At 47.1% G+C, this 16483-nt stretch overlaps 1 protein-coding gene across 6 annotated transcripts in view; it reads right to left on the minus strand.

Annotated features, from left to right (window-relative positions):
- The window catches only part of LOC121565343 (intraflagellar transport protein 80 homolog), a 58561-nt gene that overhangs the window by 4438 nt on the left and 37640 nt on the right, over nt 1-16483 (minus strand). For all 6 annotated transcript variants that reach the window (XM_041876067.1, XM_041876068.1, XM_041876072.2 and 3 more), the window contains exons 9-15: nt 8663-8842; nt 7215-7408; nt 6091-6254; nt 5762-5826; nt 4546-4681; nt 4187-4334; nt 3760-3931 (exon numbers count right to left, since the gene is read on the minus strand). In XM_041876067.1, the coding sequence (XP_041732001.1) occupies nt 3760-3931; nt 4187-4334; nt 4546-4681; nt 5762-5826; nt 6091-6254; nt 7215-7408; nt 8663-8842 (1059 nt within the window). The remainder of the gene's footprint in view (nt 1-3759; nt 3932-4186; nt 4335-4545; nt 4682-5761; nt 5827-6090; nt 6255-7214; nt 7409-8662; nt 8843-16483) is intronic.

Consider the following 16483-nt stretch of genomic DNA (forward strand, 5'->3'; position numbering starts at 1 on the left):
GGGTAAAAATAAACAAAAGCAGACATTGAATATCCATTTGAGCATGGTGAAGGTATTCATTACACTTTGGATGATGTATCAATATACCCAGCCACTACAAAAGACACAGGTGTCCTTCCTAACTCAGTTGCCGGAGAGGAAGGACACCGCTCAGGGATTTCACCATGAGGCCAATGGTGACTTTAAAACAGTTACAGAGTTGAATGGTTGTGATCGGAGAAAACTGAGGATGGATCAACAACATTGTAAACTCAGCAAAAAAAGAAACGTCCTCTCACTGTCAACTTCGTTTATTTTCAGCAAACTTAACGTGTAAATATTTGTATGAACATAACAAGATTCAACAACTGAGACATAAACTGAACAAGTTCCACAGACATGTGACTAACAGAAATGGAATAATGTGTCCCTGAACAAAGGGGGGTCAAAATAAAAAGTAACAGTCAGTATCTGGTGTGGCCACCAGCTGCATTAAGTACTGCAGTACATCTCCTCCTCATGGACTGCACCAGATTTGCCAGTTCTTGCTGTGAGATGTTACCCCACTCTTCCACCAAGGCACCTGCAAGTTCCCAGACATTTCTGGGGGGAATGGCCCTAGCCCTCACAGGTCCCAGACGTGCTCAATGGGATTAAGATCAGGGCTCTTCGCTGGCCATGGCAGAACACTGACATTCCTGTCTTGCAGGAAATCACGCACAGAACGAGCAGTACGGCTGGTGGCATTGTCGTGCTGGCGGGTCATGTCAGGATGAGCCTGCAGGAAGGGTACCACATGAGGGAGGAGGACGTCTTCCCTGTAACGCACAGCGTTGAGATTGCCTGCAATGACAACAAGCTCAGTCCGATGATGCTGTGACCCACCGCCCCAGACCATGACGGACCCTGGTTCCTGGTGTAACTCGGGCAGTTGTTGTTGCCATCCTGTACCTGTCCCGCAGGTGTGATGTTCGGATGTACCGATCCTGTGCAGATGTTGTTACACGTGGTCTGCCACTGCGAGGACGATCAGCTGTCCGTCCTGTCTCCCTGTAGCGCTGTCTTAGGCGTCTCACAGTACGGACATTGCAATTTATTGCCTAAGGCACGTTCACTCAGATGAGCAGGGATCCTGGGATCTTTCTTTTGGTGTTTTTCAGAGTCAGTAGAAAGGCCTCTTCAGTGTCCTAAGTTTTCATAACTGTGACCTTAATTGCCTACCGTCTGTAAGCTGTTAGTGTCTTAACGACCATTCCACAGGTGCATGTTCATTAATTGTTTATGGTTCATTGAACAAGCATTGGAAACAGTGTTTAAACCCTTTACAATGAAGATCTGTGAAGTTATTTTGATTTTTATGAATTATCTTTGAAAGACAGGGTCCTGAAAAAGGGACGTTTCTTTTTTTGTTGAGTTTACTTACTCCACATTACCAACCTAATTGACAGAGTGAAAAGAAGGAAGCCTGTACATAATAAAAATATGCCAAAACATGCATCCTGTTTGCAACAAGGTACTAAAGTAAAACTGCAAAAAATGTGGCAAAGAAATTAACTTACTGTTCTGAATACAAAGCATTGTTTGGGGCAAATTCAACACAACATCACTGAGTACCACTCCTCATATTTCTAAGCATGGTGGTGGCTGCATCATGTTATGGGTATGCTTGTCATCGGCAAGGACTAGAGAGTTTTTTAAGGATAAAAATAAACGCAATAGAGCTAAGCACAGGCAAAATCCTAGAGGAAAACCTGGTTCCGTCTGCTTTCCAACAGACACTGGGAGACAAATTCACCTTTCAGCAGGACAATAACCTAAAACCAGGGAAAATATACACTGGAGTTGCTTACCAAGAAAAACAATGTTCCTGTTAAGTGTTTTTACTTAAATCGGCTTGAAAATCTATGGCAAAACTTGAAAATGGCTGTCTAGCAATGATCAACAACCAACTTGACAGAACTTGAAGAATTTTAAAAAGAATAATTTTAAAATATTGTACAATCCAGGTGTGCAAAGCTCTTAGAGACGTACCCAGACAGACTCACAGCTGTAATCGCAGCCAAAGATGATTCTAACATGTATTAACTCAGGGGTGTGAATATTTATGTAAATGAGATATTTATGCATTTCATTTTCAATAAATGTGCACACCAAAAAATACTTTGTCATTATGGGATATTGTGTGTAGATAGGTGAGAAAATAATTTAATCCATTTTGAATTCAGGATGTAACACAACAAAATGTGGAATAAGTCAAGGGGTATGAATACTTTCTGAAGGCATTGCATATACCCACTTCACCCCCCTCTCCCCTCCCCTGTCCCCTCTAGCCATCCTGCTCCAGGGTTGTGGTTATTGCATCATAACCCATGCAGCGCACACTGTGAAGGCTCTCACTGGGGTTTGGGTTCAGGGGTTGGCTGCGTGTGTGTGTGTGTGTGTTGGGGAGGTTAAATACGGTAAATGGTGTCACCCAGGCTAATTAGAAACTAATTAAAAGCTGCTGGTCGTGTCTCATTAAAGCTCCACTCCAGTGGCTCCGTCATGGACCCTTCACCATGCCAAGGCCCAGGGCTGCAGGACACGTCATTTACAAACACATACACCCTCCTACAGACAAACACACACCAACCAGAAAGTAAACACACATGGGCAGTGGGCACACACACACTCATGCACAGCACACACACAGACATCAACCCCAACCAACAAACACACACTGAAGGACTAAGTTTTCTTGAAGTATCCAGTCAATATCTTCATGTGTGTATATGGTCCATGCTGTACTGTCTATGGTGGAGTACCACAGGGCAGTTAGCAGATGCGGAGAGAAACCTGAACTAAAGGAAGGGATAGGAGGAAGAGGAGGAGGAGAAAAAACTAAAATGAGGACATGAGGAGAATGACAAAGACGAGGACAGGGGTAAAAGGGAACGTGGAAAGATGTAAATGAATGAGAGAGAGAGAGAGACTCACCTCTTCCTCAGAGGTCTGGCACACAGAGACTCAGTGAGAGGGTGTGAGACACCAACACAGGAGAGGAACATCATGGACAAAGACATAAAACAATCGGACAGACGAGACAACCAGACAGACATGAGTACAGTAATTTGACACACTGACACTGAGACAGGACATTGAGACACATGCACACCCCACTGCAAAAGAGTGACAGTGAGTTCCCACGCTGCCTGTTGTTCCCACGCTATAGTGGGGGGAACCCATAAGGTCTATCAGAACACTAGAACCCTGGAGGAATCCCATTCACTATTCCCTCAGGCCCTTGACCTCCCTATCACCAACCCCCCAGGACCCAGACCTGTGGCCCCACAGCCCGTGGCCCCTCTCGGGCTGAGTGTTTCCCCTGGGGCCCGGGCTCTGGTTATCTGGTCCCTCTGGCCCTGCTCTGCTCTGCTGCAACCCACAATGTGCTAGCAATTACAGGCCGCTAATTACACCATTTATCCTAAATAACTGGCTTTAAGAAAGGGGCTCAGAGCTCAGGGCACAGAGCAGCCCCCTCTCCTGGGTAGGGTAGAGGTAGGGCCAGGGAGACAGCAGGCCTGGTGTTACACATTACTTAACACTGGCATATTCCACACCATTATTCTATTTTCAACATAATGTAAAGAGTTTTTTAAGATGTGTTTTGTACAGTATTTAGAGTTGAATATGATGTGTGCTATGTGCTATACAGGTCAGACTCATTCTGTATCGGACCAGGGATTCACCAGGGAAAGTCCCCTTTCAGTTGTAACTCCTGTCAGGTGTGTGTGTTACCTTGGCAAAGTGGCAGAGGCGCAGTGCGTCCTCCCAGCGAGAGGAGGCGCTGTACTCGTGCAGTAGGCCAGGGTAGGGAGACACGCTGCTGTACACCAACGAGCCGTCACCGCGACGCACAGTCACTTGGGTCCCCACATAGTTCAGGATATGGGGCGCACGGCTAAACTCACTGTGGAGGGGGACAGATGGACAGACAGATATAAAAATACATTCTGTACAGACAGCCACCTAGCCTAAGGGCAGCCACTCAGGAATATCTTCATTGATTAATCAACGGCTTTTATACAACATGAAAATATTTGAGATGAAGATGATGCATTACCTTTTACTTCCGATAATGGGGAACTGTTTTCTGTGTGCGCACTGTGTGTGTGTGTGTGTGTGTGTGTGTGTGTGTGTGTGTGTGTTTGCGTGCACATGTTACCTGGCATCCTTCATGTAGAGTGTTTTAGGCAGCAGGTCCTTGTCAGTGAAGACAGCACTGGGATAGTGCCACACGGTGAACTGTGTGTCCTGAATACCACACAGGATGTTAGCTGAGTCGTTCCAGGCCATAGTGTGGACCATAGTACCTGTAGAGCAGGATAGAGACCAACAACACACTCTTATTAACAACACTCAGAATAACTAACTATCCACACAAACAGCTAACCTCTACCACATGGTGTGTAGACCATAGTACATGTGGGTTGTGGTAAGAAAGATGATGTTATCTATCTGGTATGCTTTAGGTGCTTAACAACACAAAGCAGTTTGAAATCTATCTCCTTCCCTCTCTCCTACCTATCTTGCAGATGTTGTGTTCTCTGTTGTGGCGGCGGACAGCGGTCAGGTACAGGTCACGGTTCTTGTCTATGACCGCGATCTTCCTCTCGCTGGACGGGCCACACTGGTCCAGAGCTATCTCCACCACCTCCATCTGGAAAACACATACACATGCATACACACACACACACACACACACACACACACAGTGAAATGAGAGGCAGAAAGTTGTGTGGGAGAGACCTGGTTCACATTAACAGGGCTAACTGAACCACCAGTGTCAAACCCAACCAGTCCCCATAACACATACACTTACAATATTGTATTTTGGTACACATCTCTTTTCAACACATGATCACCCATATCACAAGCCCACTTCTGTCCTCTCCACACTCTCTAGTCCCCAGTACAGCCCTGAGTACCCAGCCACAGGAGGACTAGGAGGGAACAATTGTGCCCAGATCAGAGGGAAGATACTCAACTCAGAGGGAAGAGGTGGAGGAAAGAGGTAAGAGGGAGAGAGTAGACAGGAGGGAGAAATGGGGGAGGCAAGAGAGAGGAAGGGGGTGCCAGCAGTCTGACCCCACAGCTCCTGGCCCATACTCCCCAACAGGAGTGTATGTGCGTGTGTGTGACTGTGTGTGTGTGTGTGTGTCAGAGCCAGCTGGCTTCAGTGCAGTGCTCCTCTGTCTTGGAGCTGTGGAGTGCTGGCAGACACAGCCATGCTGACAAACAGTAACTACTGTTCCTGGCTACTTCACCTCCTTTTCTCCCTCTCTAATTCACTCCCTCTCTCTTTATCCCTTTCACTCCTATTCTCGCTCCATAACCCTCCCCCTTTCTCTCCATTCTCCATCTCTTTCTCACACACATGCACTCCAATTTCCTCACAATCTGTATGTCTCCCTCTTAACTATCAAGTTTCTTATTTTTTCCTCAACACCTTCTCTCTGCCTTCTCCCCATGGCTCCCTGACCTTTTCACCCTGGCCTGTTGGGGGCACTGAAACCCACCACACTTACTCACACTGTCCCACAGCTACCCTGAGGCACAGATCTAGGATCAGCTTACCCTCCCCCAATCCTAAAAGGTTGCTTAATGTAACAGTACGGATTAAGACGTAGACATGTGAAGATATACACAGTCTTCTCAGGTCAGTGTGTGCACACTAACAGGAGAGTGTAGTGTGTGTTGTGACTAACTGTTGGTGTGTGTTAGTTGGTGAATCACCCACCTTGTGAGTCAGGGGCTTCCCGTCGCCCAGGGCTTTCCCCGTCAGGGCATCAAACAAAAAGATGACTGGAGGAAAATAAGAGGGGGGGAGCGGGATAATGATTACAAACTTCATTGTTCCAGTCCTGCTAAAGTCATTTCTCCAGCTTTTTATCCCCTGGTGAAGTGTAATCCTCTTGTTGACAAAGTGCTCCTGATGTTTCAATGTGTTTAACGGCTGTAAATGTCATTGAGCGAAGAAGCCAAAGGCAAATCTCTCCCCGCTGTGTGGACAATAAAGTATTGTACCACAATAATTGTATTGTGGTAGTGAAGGGACGTTCCACTCACCCTTCTCATCGCTCTTGTCCCGGATGGCGATGGTGTCGTTGCTAAGGGAGACTGACTGGGCGTTGAGGATGTCCGTTCTCATGCCGGGGAATCTGGGCGTGGAGATGAGACGTCCCTCGTAGGAGAACACATAAACCCCTGTCCCATCCACCAACAGGAAGTGTCTGAGGGAGGAGCCAAAATAAAGAGAAGGGGAGAGAAAGATTAGAGGGGGAGTGATAGAAAGCAAGGGACAGAGAGATGGAGAGGAGAGAAGGAGCGATAGAGGCAGGAGGGAGCAACAAAGAGGAGAGTGGGAATGGTAGAGAGGAGAGGAGAGGGAGAGCATAACAAACTGCAAGATGGAGCCAAGATATTACAAAACTCAATGACTAATTTCTCTGAAAAGGGAAAGAAAATACCGCCAAATTCACTGGGAATACATTACATAGCATGAAGAAACAATACTCTGAGCCGCAGCTCCATACTACTTGTCAGACATACAGAACTGATACTATATAGTCGTTGTTGGGGTGGGATTGGAATGGGGTGTGGGGGTCCGTGTGTGGCTTTTGACAATTTCTTTGGATTCCTCATGTCTAACTCATTGTTAGAAAAAAGTTTGGTCCAAATCGGATGTTAGGTACTATATTTATTTGATATGATATGAATCCTATAAATTAAAACAGCCAATTTGGGTGCAATCAATTATCTTAATTTCTCAGAGATCAAATTATATTTCAACAAAATAATGTTGCATCTTATCTGTTTCTAACAACAGAAACAATTTCAGAACAATCTGAGATGGTAGGAGTCGAAATCCTCTTTCTTGTGCTTTGTGAGGTGGAACGACCCATTAGAGAGAATGATAGATGTCCATCTCTCTGTTCCCTACTGCAGTCAGGCTTCCACAGCCAGACCTTCTCTGCTAATGGCACACATTCACACACAGTTCTCACAAACGCAAACACACACACAGACGCGCGCGCACACACACAGCGTGTTTGGCAGGAGAGAGAGGGGGAGGGAAAGAAAAGGAGAGGGGGTCCAGAGATAGGCGCAACAGGGATAGACGAGACGGGAAAGACTAAGAGAGGGAGGAGGGACATCACTAGATAGAGAAAGAAGGATAAAGAGAGACTTACTTCTCAGCCTGTACAATGAGGCTGACGGTCCCCTCCTTCAGGTCAAAGATGAGAGGGGTGTTCCAGTTCTTAGCACTGTAGACGTAGCACTGGAGAGAGGTGGTGACCACCAGGTGACCGTTGGCCAGAGAGGCTTTGATGACCCGGTCCCTGAACTCCAGAACATCCACCGCATCATCCACCACGTTCCTCACCTGGGTGATGGATAGAGAAAGAGGGTGTGTTTAGGAACACACACACAGACATACACACAAACATGCACATGTAGCACAAATCTTGACATACATAAACACATACAGACATTGAGTCACAAATAATTTGAAATACTAACAAACTAATTGTAACAAACAGACTATAGCATATACACACAGGACATATTTTCTGAGACACTCATCGATGTATAGTAGGCATGGATGCACTCACGTAAACTCAAGAGTGTATTTACTGTTGATATATACAAGGAATCAGCCCATGTCTAAGCATAGGACAGCAGTGGACAGAAATGCCTGGTGTCTATACGTACGTGTGTGTGTTTCTACTTTTTCACCTGTTAGGATAAACATTTTCTTCCACATTTCCCTGTGAATGAATGAATGAATGAATGAATGAATGAATGAATGAAATATGGTTTTCCACCAGCAGGTAAAAGGTGTGGTAGGTATTTATTTAAGGGTTTAAACATCATCCTTCTTTAACCCCCACTAACAACCCAAATTTACTCACCAAACAACCAGGAATAAAAATGCTTAACCGCGAAGTGGTAAATTTAGCCGCTTGATTCACAAACCATTGGCAGATGTGCACTTTTAAAAAAGAGAGGGAGAGTGAGGCAGAACGAGAGGGGAGAGAAAAAACCCTGAAAATAAACAGCTGAAGACACAGGTTTGTTTGGTTAACGCAAACAGTGCTCAGTGAGGGTTGTCTATGGCGAGTGTGCACGTGTGTGTGTGCGTATGCGTTTATCCACGTGTGTGTGTCCGTTTCTGTGTGTGCGCGCGCGGGGGGGGTGTCGACTGCGTGTAAACGCTACCTTGTGGTTTCTGAAGTTTAAACACACTCAGTGACGGAGGCTGCTACACAGGCTGGCCATTGTCACTGGTCCACACTGGGAGGCTTATAACATAATGTATGGCCACAAGTACCCAGGCCTGGGGAATAGTCTGGCCCTTTAAATAGCCTGTTAACTTCACCTCACTAGCGTCTGCCTCTCACACCAGCCCATTCACCCTCAGTTAGCTGTCTCATTAATTCATTTAGGCTCGGGGACTGTTTGGCTTCTTAAGTGAAGTAAAGATTAAGACTTTTTCTGGAGGGTTAACCAAGCATATGGCATAAGGAACCTGCCCTGAAACACCTGCATGGTCCTCCTCTTGGTGAGGGTGATCTGTGTGTGTGTTCTACCTGCATGGTCCTCCTCTTGGTGAGGGTGATCTGTGTGTGTGTTCTACCTGCATGGTCCTCCTCTTGGTGAGGGTGATCTCGAAGCTCCTCCACTCCCAGCGCTGCTCCACCACGTGGGCGAAGATGACGTGTCCGTTCCCACAAGCCCCCGCGAGCTGTGTGCCGTCTGCCGACCAGGCCAGGCTGAACACACTGCCCGTGTTAGGCTTCTCCAACGCATAGGACCACTAGAGAGAGAGAGAGAGACAAAGAGAGAAAGTGAGAGAAAGACAAAGAGAAAGCGAGAGAGAAAGACAGAGAGATTGTTGGCAAAACAAAAAGGGTATTTGGTAGTACTGTACTTAATCAATGCACAATTTCAAACAATAAGACAGATACTGTGCAGCCATAAAGGGGTAAAAGAGGTAGGGGTACAGTAAGCCAGGGTGGTTAGGGATAGAGAGAGGGGTGGGGGTGAACAGGGATAGGTGCAGTATGGGGGTAGTGGGGGGTTTGGTTGGGTGCATGACAGCCCCCCCATGTAAACTGTGTGTAAAAGACACGGGTTGAGTCAGGGCCCAGTCACTGAGCTATGATGAACTGTGAGACACTGAAGGAGCGCTCAGGCCTGCCAAGTCCAGCGCTCATAAACATGCACTCTGCTATCCTCATCTATTACAACCAGCCAGAGTTATAGGGGGGGATAGGGTCGCATGAGCACACAACCAAGAGCCAAAGAGTGATTACCCAAACCTTCTCCTTTCTTTTTAAAATTCTATTTTACTTTTCTTTTTTAAGGGAGGGAGGTGGTGGGGGGTTGCTGTGTGTGTGTGTGTGTGTGTGTGTGTGTGTGTGTGTGTGTGTGTGTTGGGGGTGTAGTGGAGGTTTTTCTGGTGTGTCGGTGGGAGTCAGTGACACCCATCGAGACAGCTGAGAAGAGGCTGCAGCTCCTTCCAACTCCCCAGCCTGCCGTTTGGAACACACCACACCACCACGACAACACAGGACGTTACTCACTAAAGCCACTAGAAAAACACTCCCTCCCCCCGCTCTCTCTCTCCAAGATATCCCTTTGCTCTCTTTTCTTCTCTCACTGCTCCCTCTCTCCTCTCTCTCAGCATTCTGCAGAGTATCACACAAAGCCTATTCTGTTATTGGGCTTCTGGTTTAGAAATCCAGCCTGTCAGAACGCTTATGATTGAGTTGAGATAGTTTGGGCTTGCAGTTGTGTTTTTTCAACTTGTTGGGATGCTATTTGGGGTTTAACTAATGGAGAGGCCAGATTAGCAATGCCACACTTAAACAGTTAGGTACACAAGAACCAGGACTCTAGTGTGAAAGGGAACTCTCCTGCTTCCCCACTGTCTCGTCCTTCGCTCTTTACCCTACTTTCTCAACTCTCTCTCATTCTCCACCCTCTCTCTTTTTACCCCTCACTATCCTGTCTCTGTACCCCTATCTAGTCCCCCTCTGTCTCTCTTTTACTCCTTTCACCCCTTCCCTCTCTCCTCTCTCTGTCCACAGTCTACATTAAAAATACATTCCTCCATGGGCAGCCAAAGACAGTGATGACCTTCTCTTGGTGACCTTTAACCCCTGACCCCTTTGCCTCAGCCAGTTTCAGTTTGCAGGTGGCTGGCAGGGCTCACCAGCTTTATCAGCCATCCCTTTTTTCAGTCTCACCTCTCTCCTCTGGTCTAGTCTGTGACCCCTGACCTCTATGCCTCAGCTCTTTCCTGTGTGCAGGTGGCTGGCAGGGCTGAGAAACCGCTAATGCTAACATTACCCTAGCGCTGCTTGTTAGAGACTGTATGGGACGCCAAGTGCTGTGCTGCACAGAAAAGGTCTGTGTTGGCTTCATGTGCTGAGGTGTGGCTTTGTATACGGTCTCAGCCGGCAGGTTGGAGCCCACTCTGTTTGATCAGTCTGTCTGTCTGTCTGTCTCTCTCTCTCTCTGTCAGAACTGCCAGCGGCCACGGTCAAAACAGAAGATTTCCTTGGTCAGCTTCCTCCCCTGTAATACTGTTTCAGGACCCAAAATAGCCAAAGAAAAAAAATATACTCTTTACCAATATGGACAAAATATTTATTGTTAAACTCATATCAAAGGTGGCGTTTTCTTTCATTTCTGCACACCCTCCCCTCTTTTACCTCTACCGCGCTCTCCCTCCTTCCTCATAAATCCTGCGATAGAAATGACTTTCCTTATTTTTCGGTGTGCGTGTGCATATGCGTGTGTACCACAAAGATAAACAGGGTCCGGCCGTATTAAGGCCGCTGCAGGGCTTTGAAGTGTGCTTTTATATACCTTTCCTCCAAACATCAGCACTATGATTGGACAGGCTCCACCGCCAACGAGAGCATACACGCTTAAAATAATAATACCCCATCTATTCTTCAGCAAACATCCAAGCCGCTCCATTTTAGAGCTCCCCTGGGGGAGAAGAGGGGGAGGAGGGGGGAGAGGAGGGGGTCAGAGATGCAGCTGAATGTATACACCACACTGTAATGAAGCAGGACACTTGATATCGGCCCGAGAAGCACTTTTAGACTTGTGCTTACCTAATGCTTTTAACACATTGGGCCATTTGACTCCTGCTGCAGCAAGAGTACGTTTGTGTGTGTATGTGTGTGAGAAAGAGAGAACACGGGTGTAGATTTAAATGTGTATAAGACATATGGTGGGGTGTGTAAATGTAATGTATGCACAGTTTGTGAGTGCAGTGTGTGTATGTGCGTGCGTGTTTGTGTGCGTGTGTGTGTATGCGTGCGTGCGTGCGTGTATGTATGTATGTATGTATGTATGTATGTATGTGTGTGTGTGTGTGTGTGTGTGTCTAAAAGGTGAAAATCCCCAGGCTCTCTGTGTCAGGCAGTGAGTGAGTATGGGACACTGGGGGGTGTCCTGCAGCTCTCCTGAGAGAAGAGGTTACTCTACCTCTTTCTACCCCCTTCTCATTCTACCCATTCTACTGGAGCAGTGCTGGTTCACCTCTGGGCCACAGGGCTCCACTCCAGGGCTCTCTGCTCTCAACCACAGTTCAGTGTCAGGAAGGCCTCAGCTATAGACAACCATAGAGACCTGCAGCCATAGACAACCAAAGAGAGCTTCAGTCATAGAGAGCTTCAGCCGTACACAACCAAAGAGAGCTTCAACCATAGAGCGCTTCCGCCATAGACAACCATAGAGTGCTTCTGCCATTGACAACCATAGAGCGCTTCTGCCATTGACAACCATAGAGTGCTTCCGCCATAGATAACCATAGAGAGCTTCTGCCATAGACAACCATAGAGAGCTTCCGCCATAGACAACCACAGAGCTTCCGCCATAGACAACCACAGAGAGCTTCAGCCAGACAAATAGAGCTTCAGCCATTGGGAGATGAGTGATAGAGGGGGAGAAAGAGGGAAGAGAGGAGCGAGTGAAGGGGAGAGAAGGATGAGAGGAGGGATATAAGGGCTGAAAGGGGATGAGAGGGGCGATGGAGGTGGATCAGTCAGCAGCAGATTTGCTGACTAGTTTTATTGGAGCCAAAAGGGCTGATCCTGGCCCTGCTCCAACCACTCTGCTCTCTCCAGGAGAACACTGGACTAGCTAGGGGATATTCACAATCACACTGGAAACAGGGGAGGGAGAGAGAGGGGGGAGCAGCAGGAGAAGGGTGGAGGGGTGCTGGTAAGGGTCTGCTCTGGTCATGGAGCCCTGTCTATAATGGGCAGCTTTGTGGCCAGAGGGAAGGTGACAGACATGACGTGGAGCTCTGATGAGGTTTGGGGGAGAGAGAGGGGGGAGGAGAGGAGAGAGAGAGAGAGAGAGAGAGCGGGAGAGACCCCTGACTCTTACAATGAGCTCATACACACAGACAGCACACTGCAGCATAACACTATACACCACACACACACTGCTGCATAACACTATACACACACTGCATCATAACACTACACACCATACACACTATGAACTATACACACACTGCTGCACAGCACTATACACCATACACACACTGCTGCATACAGTGCCTTGCAAAAGTATTCATCCCCCTTGGCGTTTGTCCTATTTTGTTGCATTACAACCTGTAATTTAAATGGATTTTATTTGCATTTCATGTAATGGACATACACAAAATAGTCTAAATTGGTGAAGTTGAATGAAAAAAATCACTTGATTCAAAAAATTCTAAAAAATAAATAACGGAAAAGTGGTGCGTACATATGTATTCACCCCTTCGCTATGAAGCCCCTAAATAAGATCTGGTGCAACCAATTACCTTCAGAAGTCACATAATTAGTTAAATAAATGAGATGGGAGTATCTGTCCATAGGACCACTTTAAGCTGTACACTCCACAGAGCTGGGCTTTACAGAAGAGTGGCCAGAAAAAAGCCATTGCTTAAAGAAAAGAATAAGCAAACACGTTTGGTTTTAGCCAAAAGGTATATGGAAGTAGGTACTCTGGTCAGATGAGACTAAAATTGAGCTTTTTGGCCATCAAGGAAAATGCTATGTCTGGCGCAAATCCAACACCTCTCATCACCCCGAGAACACCATCCCCACAGTGAAGCATGGTGGTGGCAGCATCATGCTGTGGGGATGTTTTTCCATCGGCAGGGACTGGGAAACAGGTCAGAATTGAAGGAATGATGGATGGCACTAAATACAGGGAAATTCTTGAGGGAAACCTGTTTCAGTCTTCCAGAGATTTGAGACTGGGACGGAGGTTCACCTTCCAGCAGGACAATGACCCTAAGCATACTGCTAAAGCAACACTTGAGTGGTTTAAGGGGAAACATTTAAATGTCTTGGAATGGCCTAGTCAAAGCCCAGACCAAAATCCAATTGAGAATCTGTGGTATGACTTAAAGATTGCTGTACACCAGCGGAACCCATCCAACTTGAAGGATCTGGAGCAGTTTTGCCTTGAAGAATGGGCAAAAATCCCAGTGGCTAGTTGTGCCAAGCTTATAGAGACATACCCCAAGAGACTTGCAGCTGTAATTGCTGCAAAAGGTGGCTCTAGAAAGTATTGATTTGGGGGGGGGGGGCTTTTGGTGAATAGTTATGCACGCTCAAGTTCTTTTTTTTTCTTCTTATTTCTTGTTTGTGTCACAAAAAAAAATATTTTGCATCTTCAAAGTGGTAGGCATGTTGTGTAAATCAAATGATACAACCTAATTCCAGGTTGTAAGGCAACAAAATAGGAAAAATGCCAAGGGGGGTGAATACTTTCGCAAGCCACTGCATCATAACACTATACACATACTGCTATGTATACACATGTGGAGCAGAAATGTAGACAGAGCCTCCTAATGACCACACACACAGGAGGTGACCCAATCTGATACACATGATCATTCAGAGGAGTAAGGGACACACACACACACCTGTCTAGAGAGTTAACATGGGTGTGTTAACCTGATTCACACCCCCACCCACACACACTCTTCAGCCTCACATGATCATGTGCTAGCTGCACTGTGGTGAGGAGAATAGACTTTGTGAAAGTAGCACTTTGGCCCTTCCCCCTTTGGCTTGGAACGTCAAGCGACGTTCCACAGGCTCTGGGTTCCAGCACGCAATGACCTACACACACAGGCATACATACAGAGAAACACACTTGAACACAGACACACACTTGTAAGCACACAAGAAGATAAACTCAGTCACTCACTCAAACACAAGCCCTCTCTCTCTTACACACACAGACAACAGACTAGTCAGACAACCTTGCCACCCTCTTTCAGGAACATTTGCTCTCTCCCTCCCTCCGTTTCACTGCACATACGTTTGCCATTAAGATTGGCAGGTGTTGTGAGCCTGCCGCTTCTCCCTACTGCTGTAACGCGTTACAGCGAGCTGCAGGGAAAAATACTTAAAACTGATCTCAAAGGCAAGGAGGCGGTAACTCCTCAAACCCCCATCCTCACTAGCACCAGCCAGAGAGGCAAACTTCTCTCTCTTTCCTTCCCTCGCCCACTCTCCCCCTTAGTTTTTTTGGCGGGTTGGAGGTAAGGGAAAGGGGGATACCTAGAAAGGAAGAGACGAAGAGAAAATCGAAAGAGAGAGACGGAGAGTTTAAATAACAAATCGGTCCTCCCTTCACCCCTGCCCTGTGTCCTCTCCACCTGGAGCAGTACTTGGGGCTGAAGGGGGGACTTGGCTGGGACTGCAGAGGGGACTGGGCTGGTCTGGTCTGGTCTGGGGCCTGGGGCAGGGAAGGGGTTAATTACACGTTTGGGCTAATGGCTCCCAGCGGAGCTATCTGCTGATTCAGCCCCATTACATCAGACGCATTAAATATGTCTGCTCTGACTGCTGCAGACAGGTCTGCTTCTCCTCACAACACGCTTATCGGCAGGGTAACATGTGAAGTCTCCCATCTCCCAAGTCTCCCCCTCCCCCCTCTGAAGCCCTCCCTACTCTAAAGGGAGAGAGAGAATAAAGGAGGGGGACAGAGTGAAAAAGAGGGAGAGAGCAAGTGCGCATGTGTGTGTGTGTGTGGTTCCTCTTTATCACAGTTTAAACCCCATTGTCTCTCTCTGAAGATAGACTTTATTAAGTTAAGCCAACGCTAAACTATCATTAGCTCGGGTCTATCATTGCCAGAGTGGCTAATTCTATAAATCAACGTGGCTAGCATTTGGCTAACCTATAGCTATTAGCTTCCCAGTGTGGCTAGCCTATAGCTTGGCTAACATGATAAATCAGTGTGGCTACTGGCTAGCTGGCTGCTTGAAGAGCCCAGCTGGCTTCAGTTAGCCTCATTGTTCATGAGAGACGACCTGGCAGGGTAGGTATGGGGTGTAAATCCCTACACACTCCCCCCACATCAATGTACACTACCACGCAAGCATTGACAGACACAAACGTGCACACACAAGCACGAACGTGCATACGTGGACTTCAGGAAACAGCAGAGGGAGCACGGCCCTATCCACATCGATGGGACCGCAGTGGAGAAGGTGGAAAGCTTAACGTTCCTCGGCGTACACATCACTGACAAACTTTTACAGATGCACAATTGAGAGCATCCTGTCGGGCTGTATCACCGCCTGGTACGGCAACTGCACCGCCCGCAACCGCAGGGCTCTCCAGAGGGTGGTGTGGTCTGCCCAACTCATCATCGGGGGCACACTGCCTGCCCTCCAGGACACCTACAGCACCCGATGTCACAGGAAGGCCAAAAAGATCATCAAGGACATCAAACACCCGAGCCACGGCCTGTTCACGCCGCTATCATCCAGAAGGCGAGGTCAGTACAGGTGCATCAAAGCTGGGACCGAGAGACTGAAAAACAGCTTCTATCTCAAGGCCATCAGACTGTTAAATAGCCATCACTAGCCGGCTACCACCCGGTTACTCAACCCTGCACCTTAGAGGCTGCTGCCCTATATACATAGACATGGAGTCACTGGCCACTTTAATAATGGAACACTAGTCACTTTAATATTGTCTACATACTGCTTTACTCATCTCATTCAGTGGGGAGAACAAGTATGATACACTGCCGATTTTGCAGGTTTTCCTACTTAAAAAGCATGTACAGGTCTGTAATTTTTATCATAGGTACACTTTAACTGTGAGAGACGGAATCTAAAACAAAAATCCAGAAAATCACATTGTATAATTTTTAAGTAATTAATTTGCATTTTATTGCATGACATAAGTATTTGATCACCTACCAACCAGTAAGAACTCCGGCTCTTACAGACCTGTTAGTTTTTCTTTAAGAAGCCCTCCTGTTCTCCACTCATTACCTGTATTAACTGCACCTGTTTGAACTCGTTACCTGTATAAAAGACACCTGTCCACACACTCAATAGACCTGCACAAGGCTGGGATGGGCTACAGGACAATAGGCAAGCAGCTTGGTGAGAAGGCAACAACTGTTG

This window comes from Coregonus clupeaformis, chromosome 5 (genome assembly GCF_020615455.1).
Source record: "Coregonus clupeaformis isolate EN_2021a chromosome 5, ASM2061545v1, whole genome shotgun sequence".
Lineage (NCBI taxonomy): Eukaryota > Metazoa > Chordata > Actinopteri > Salmoniformes > Salmonidae > Coregonus > Coregonus clupeaformis.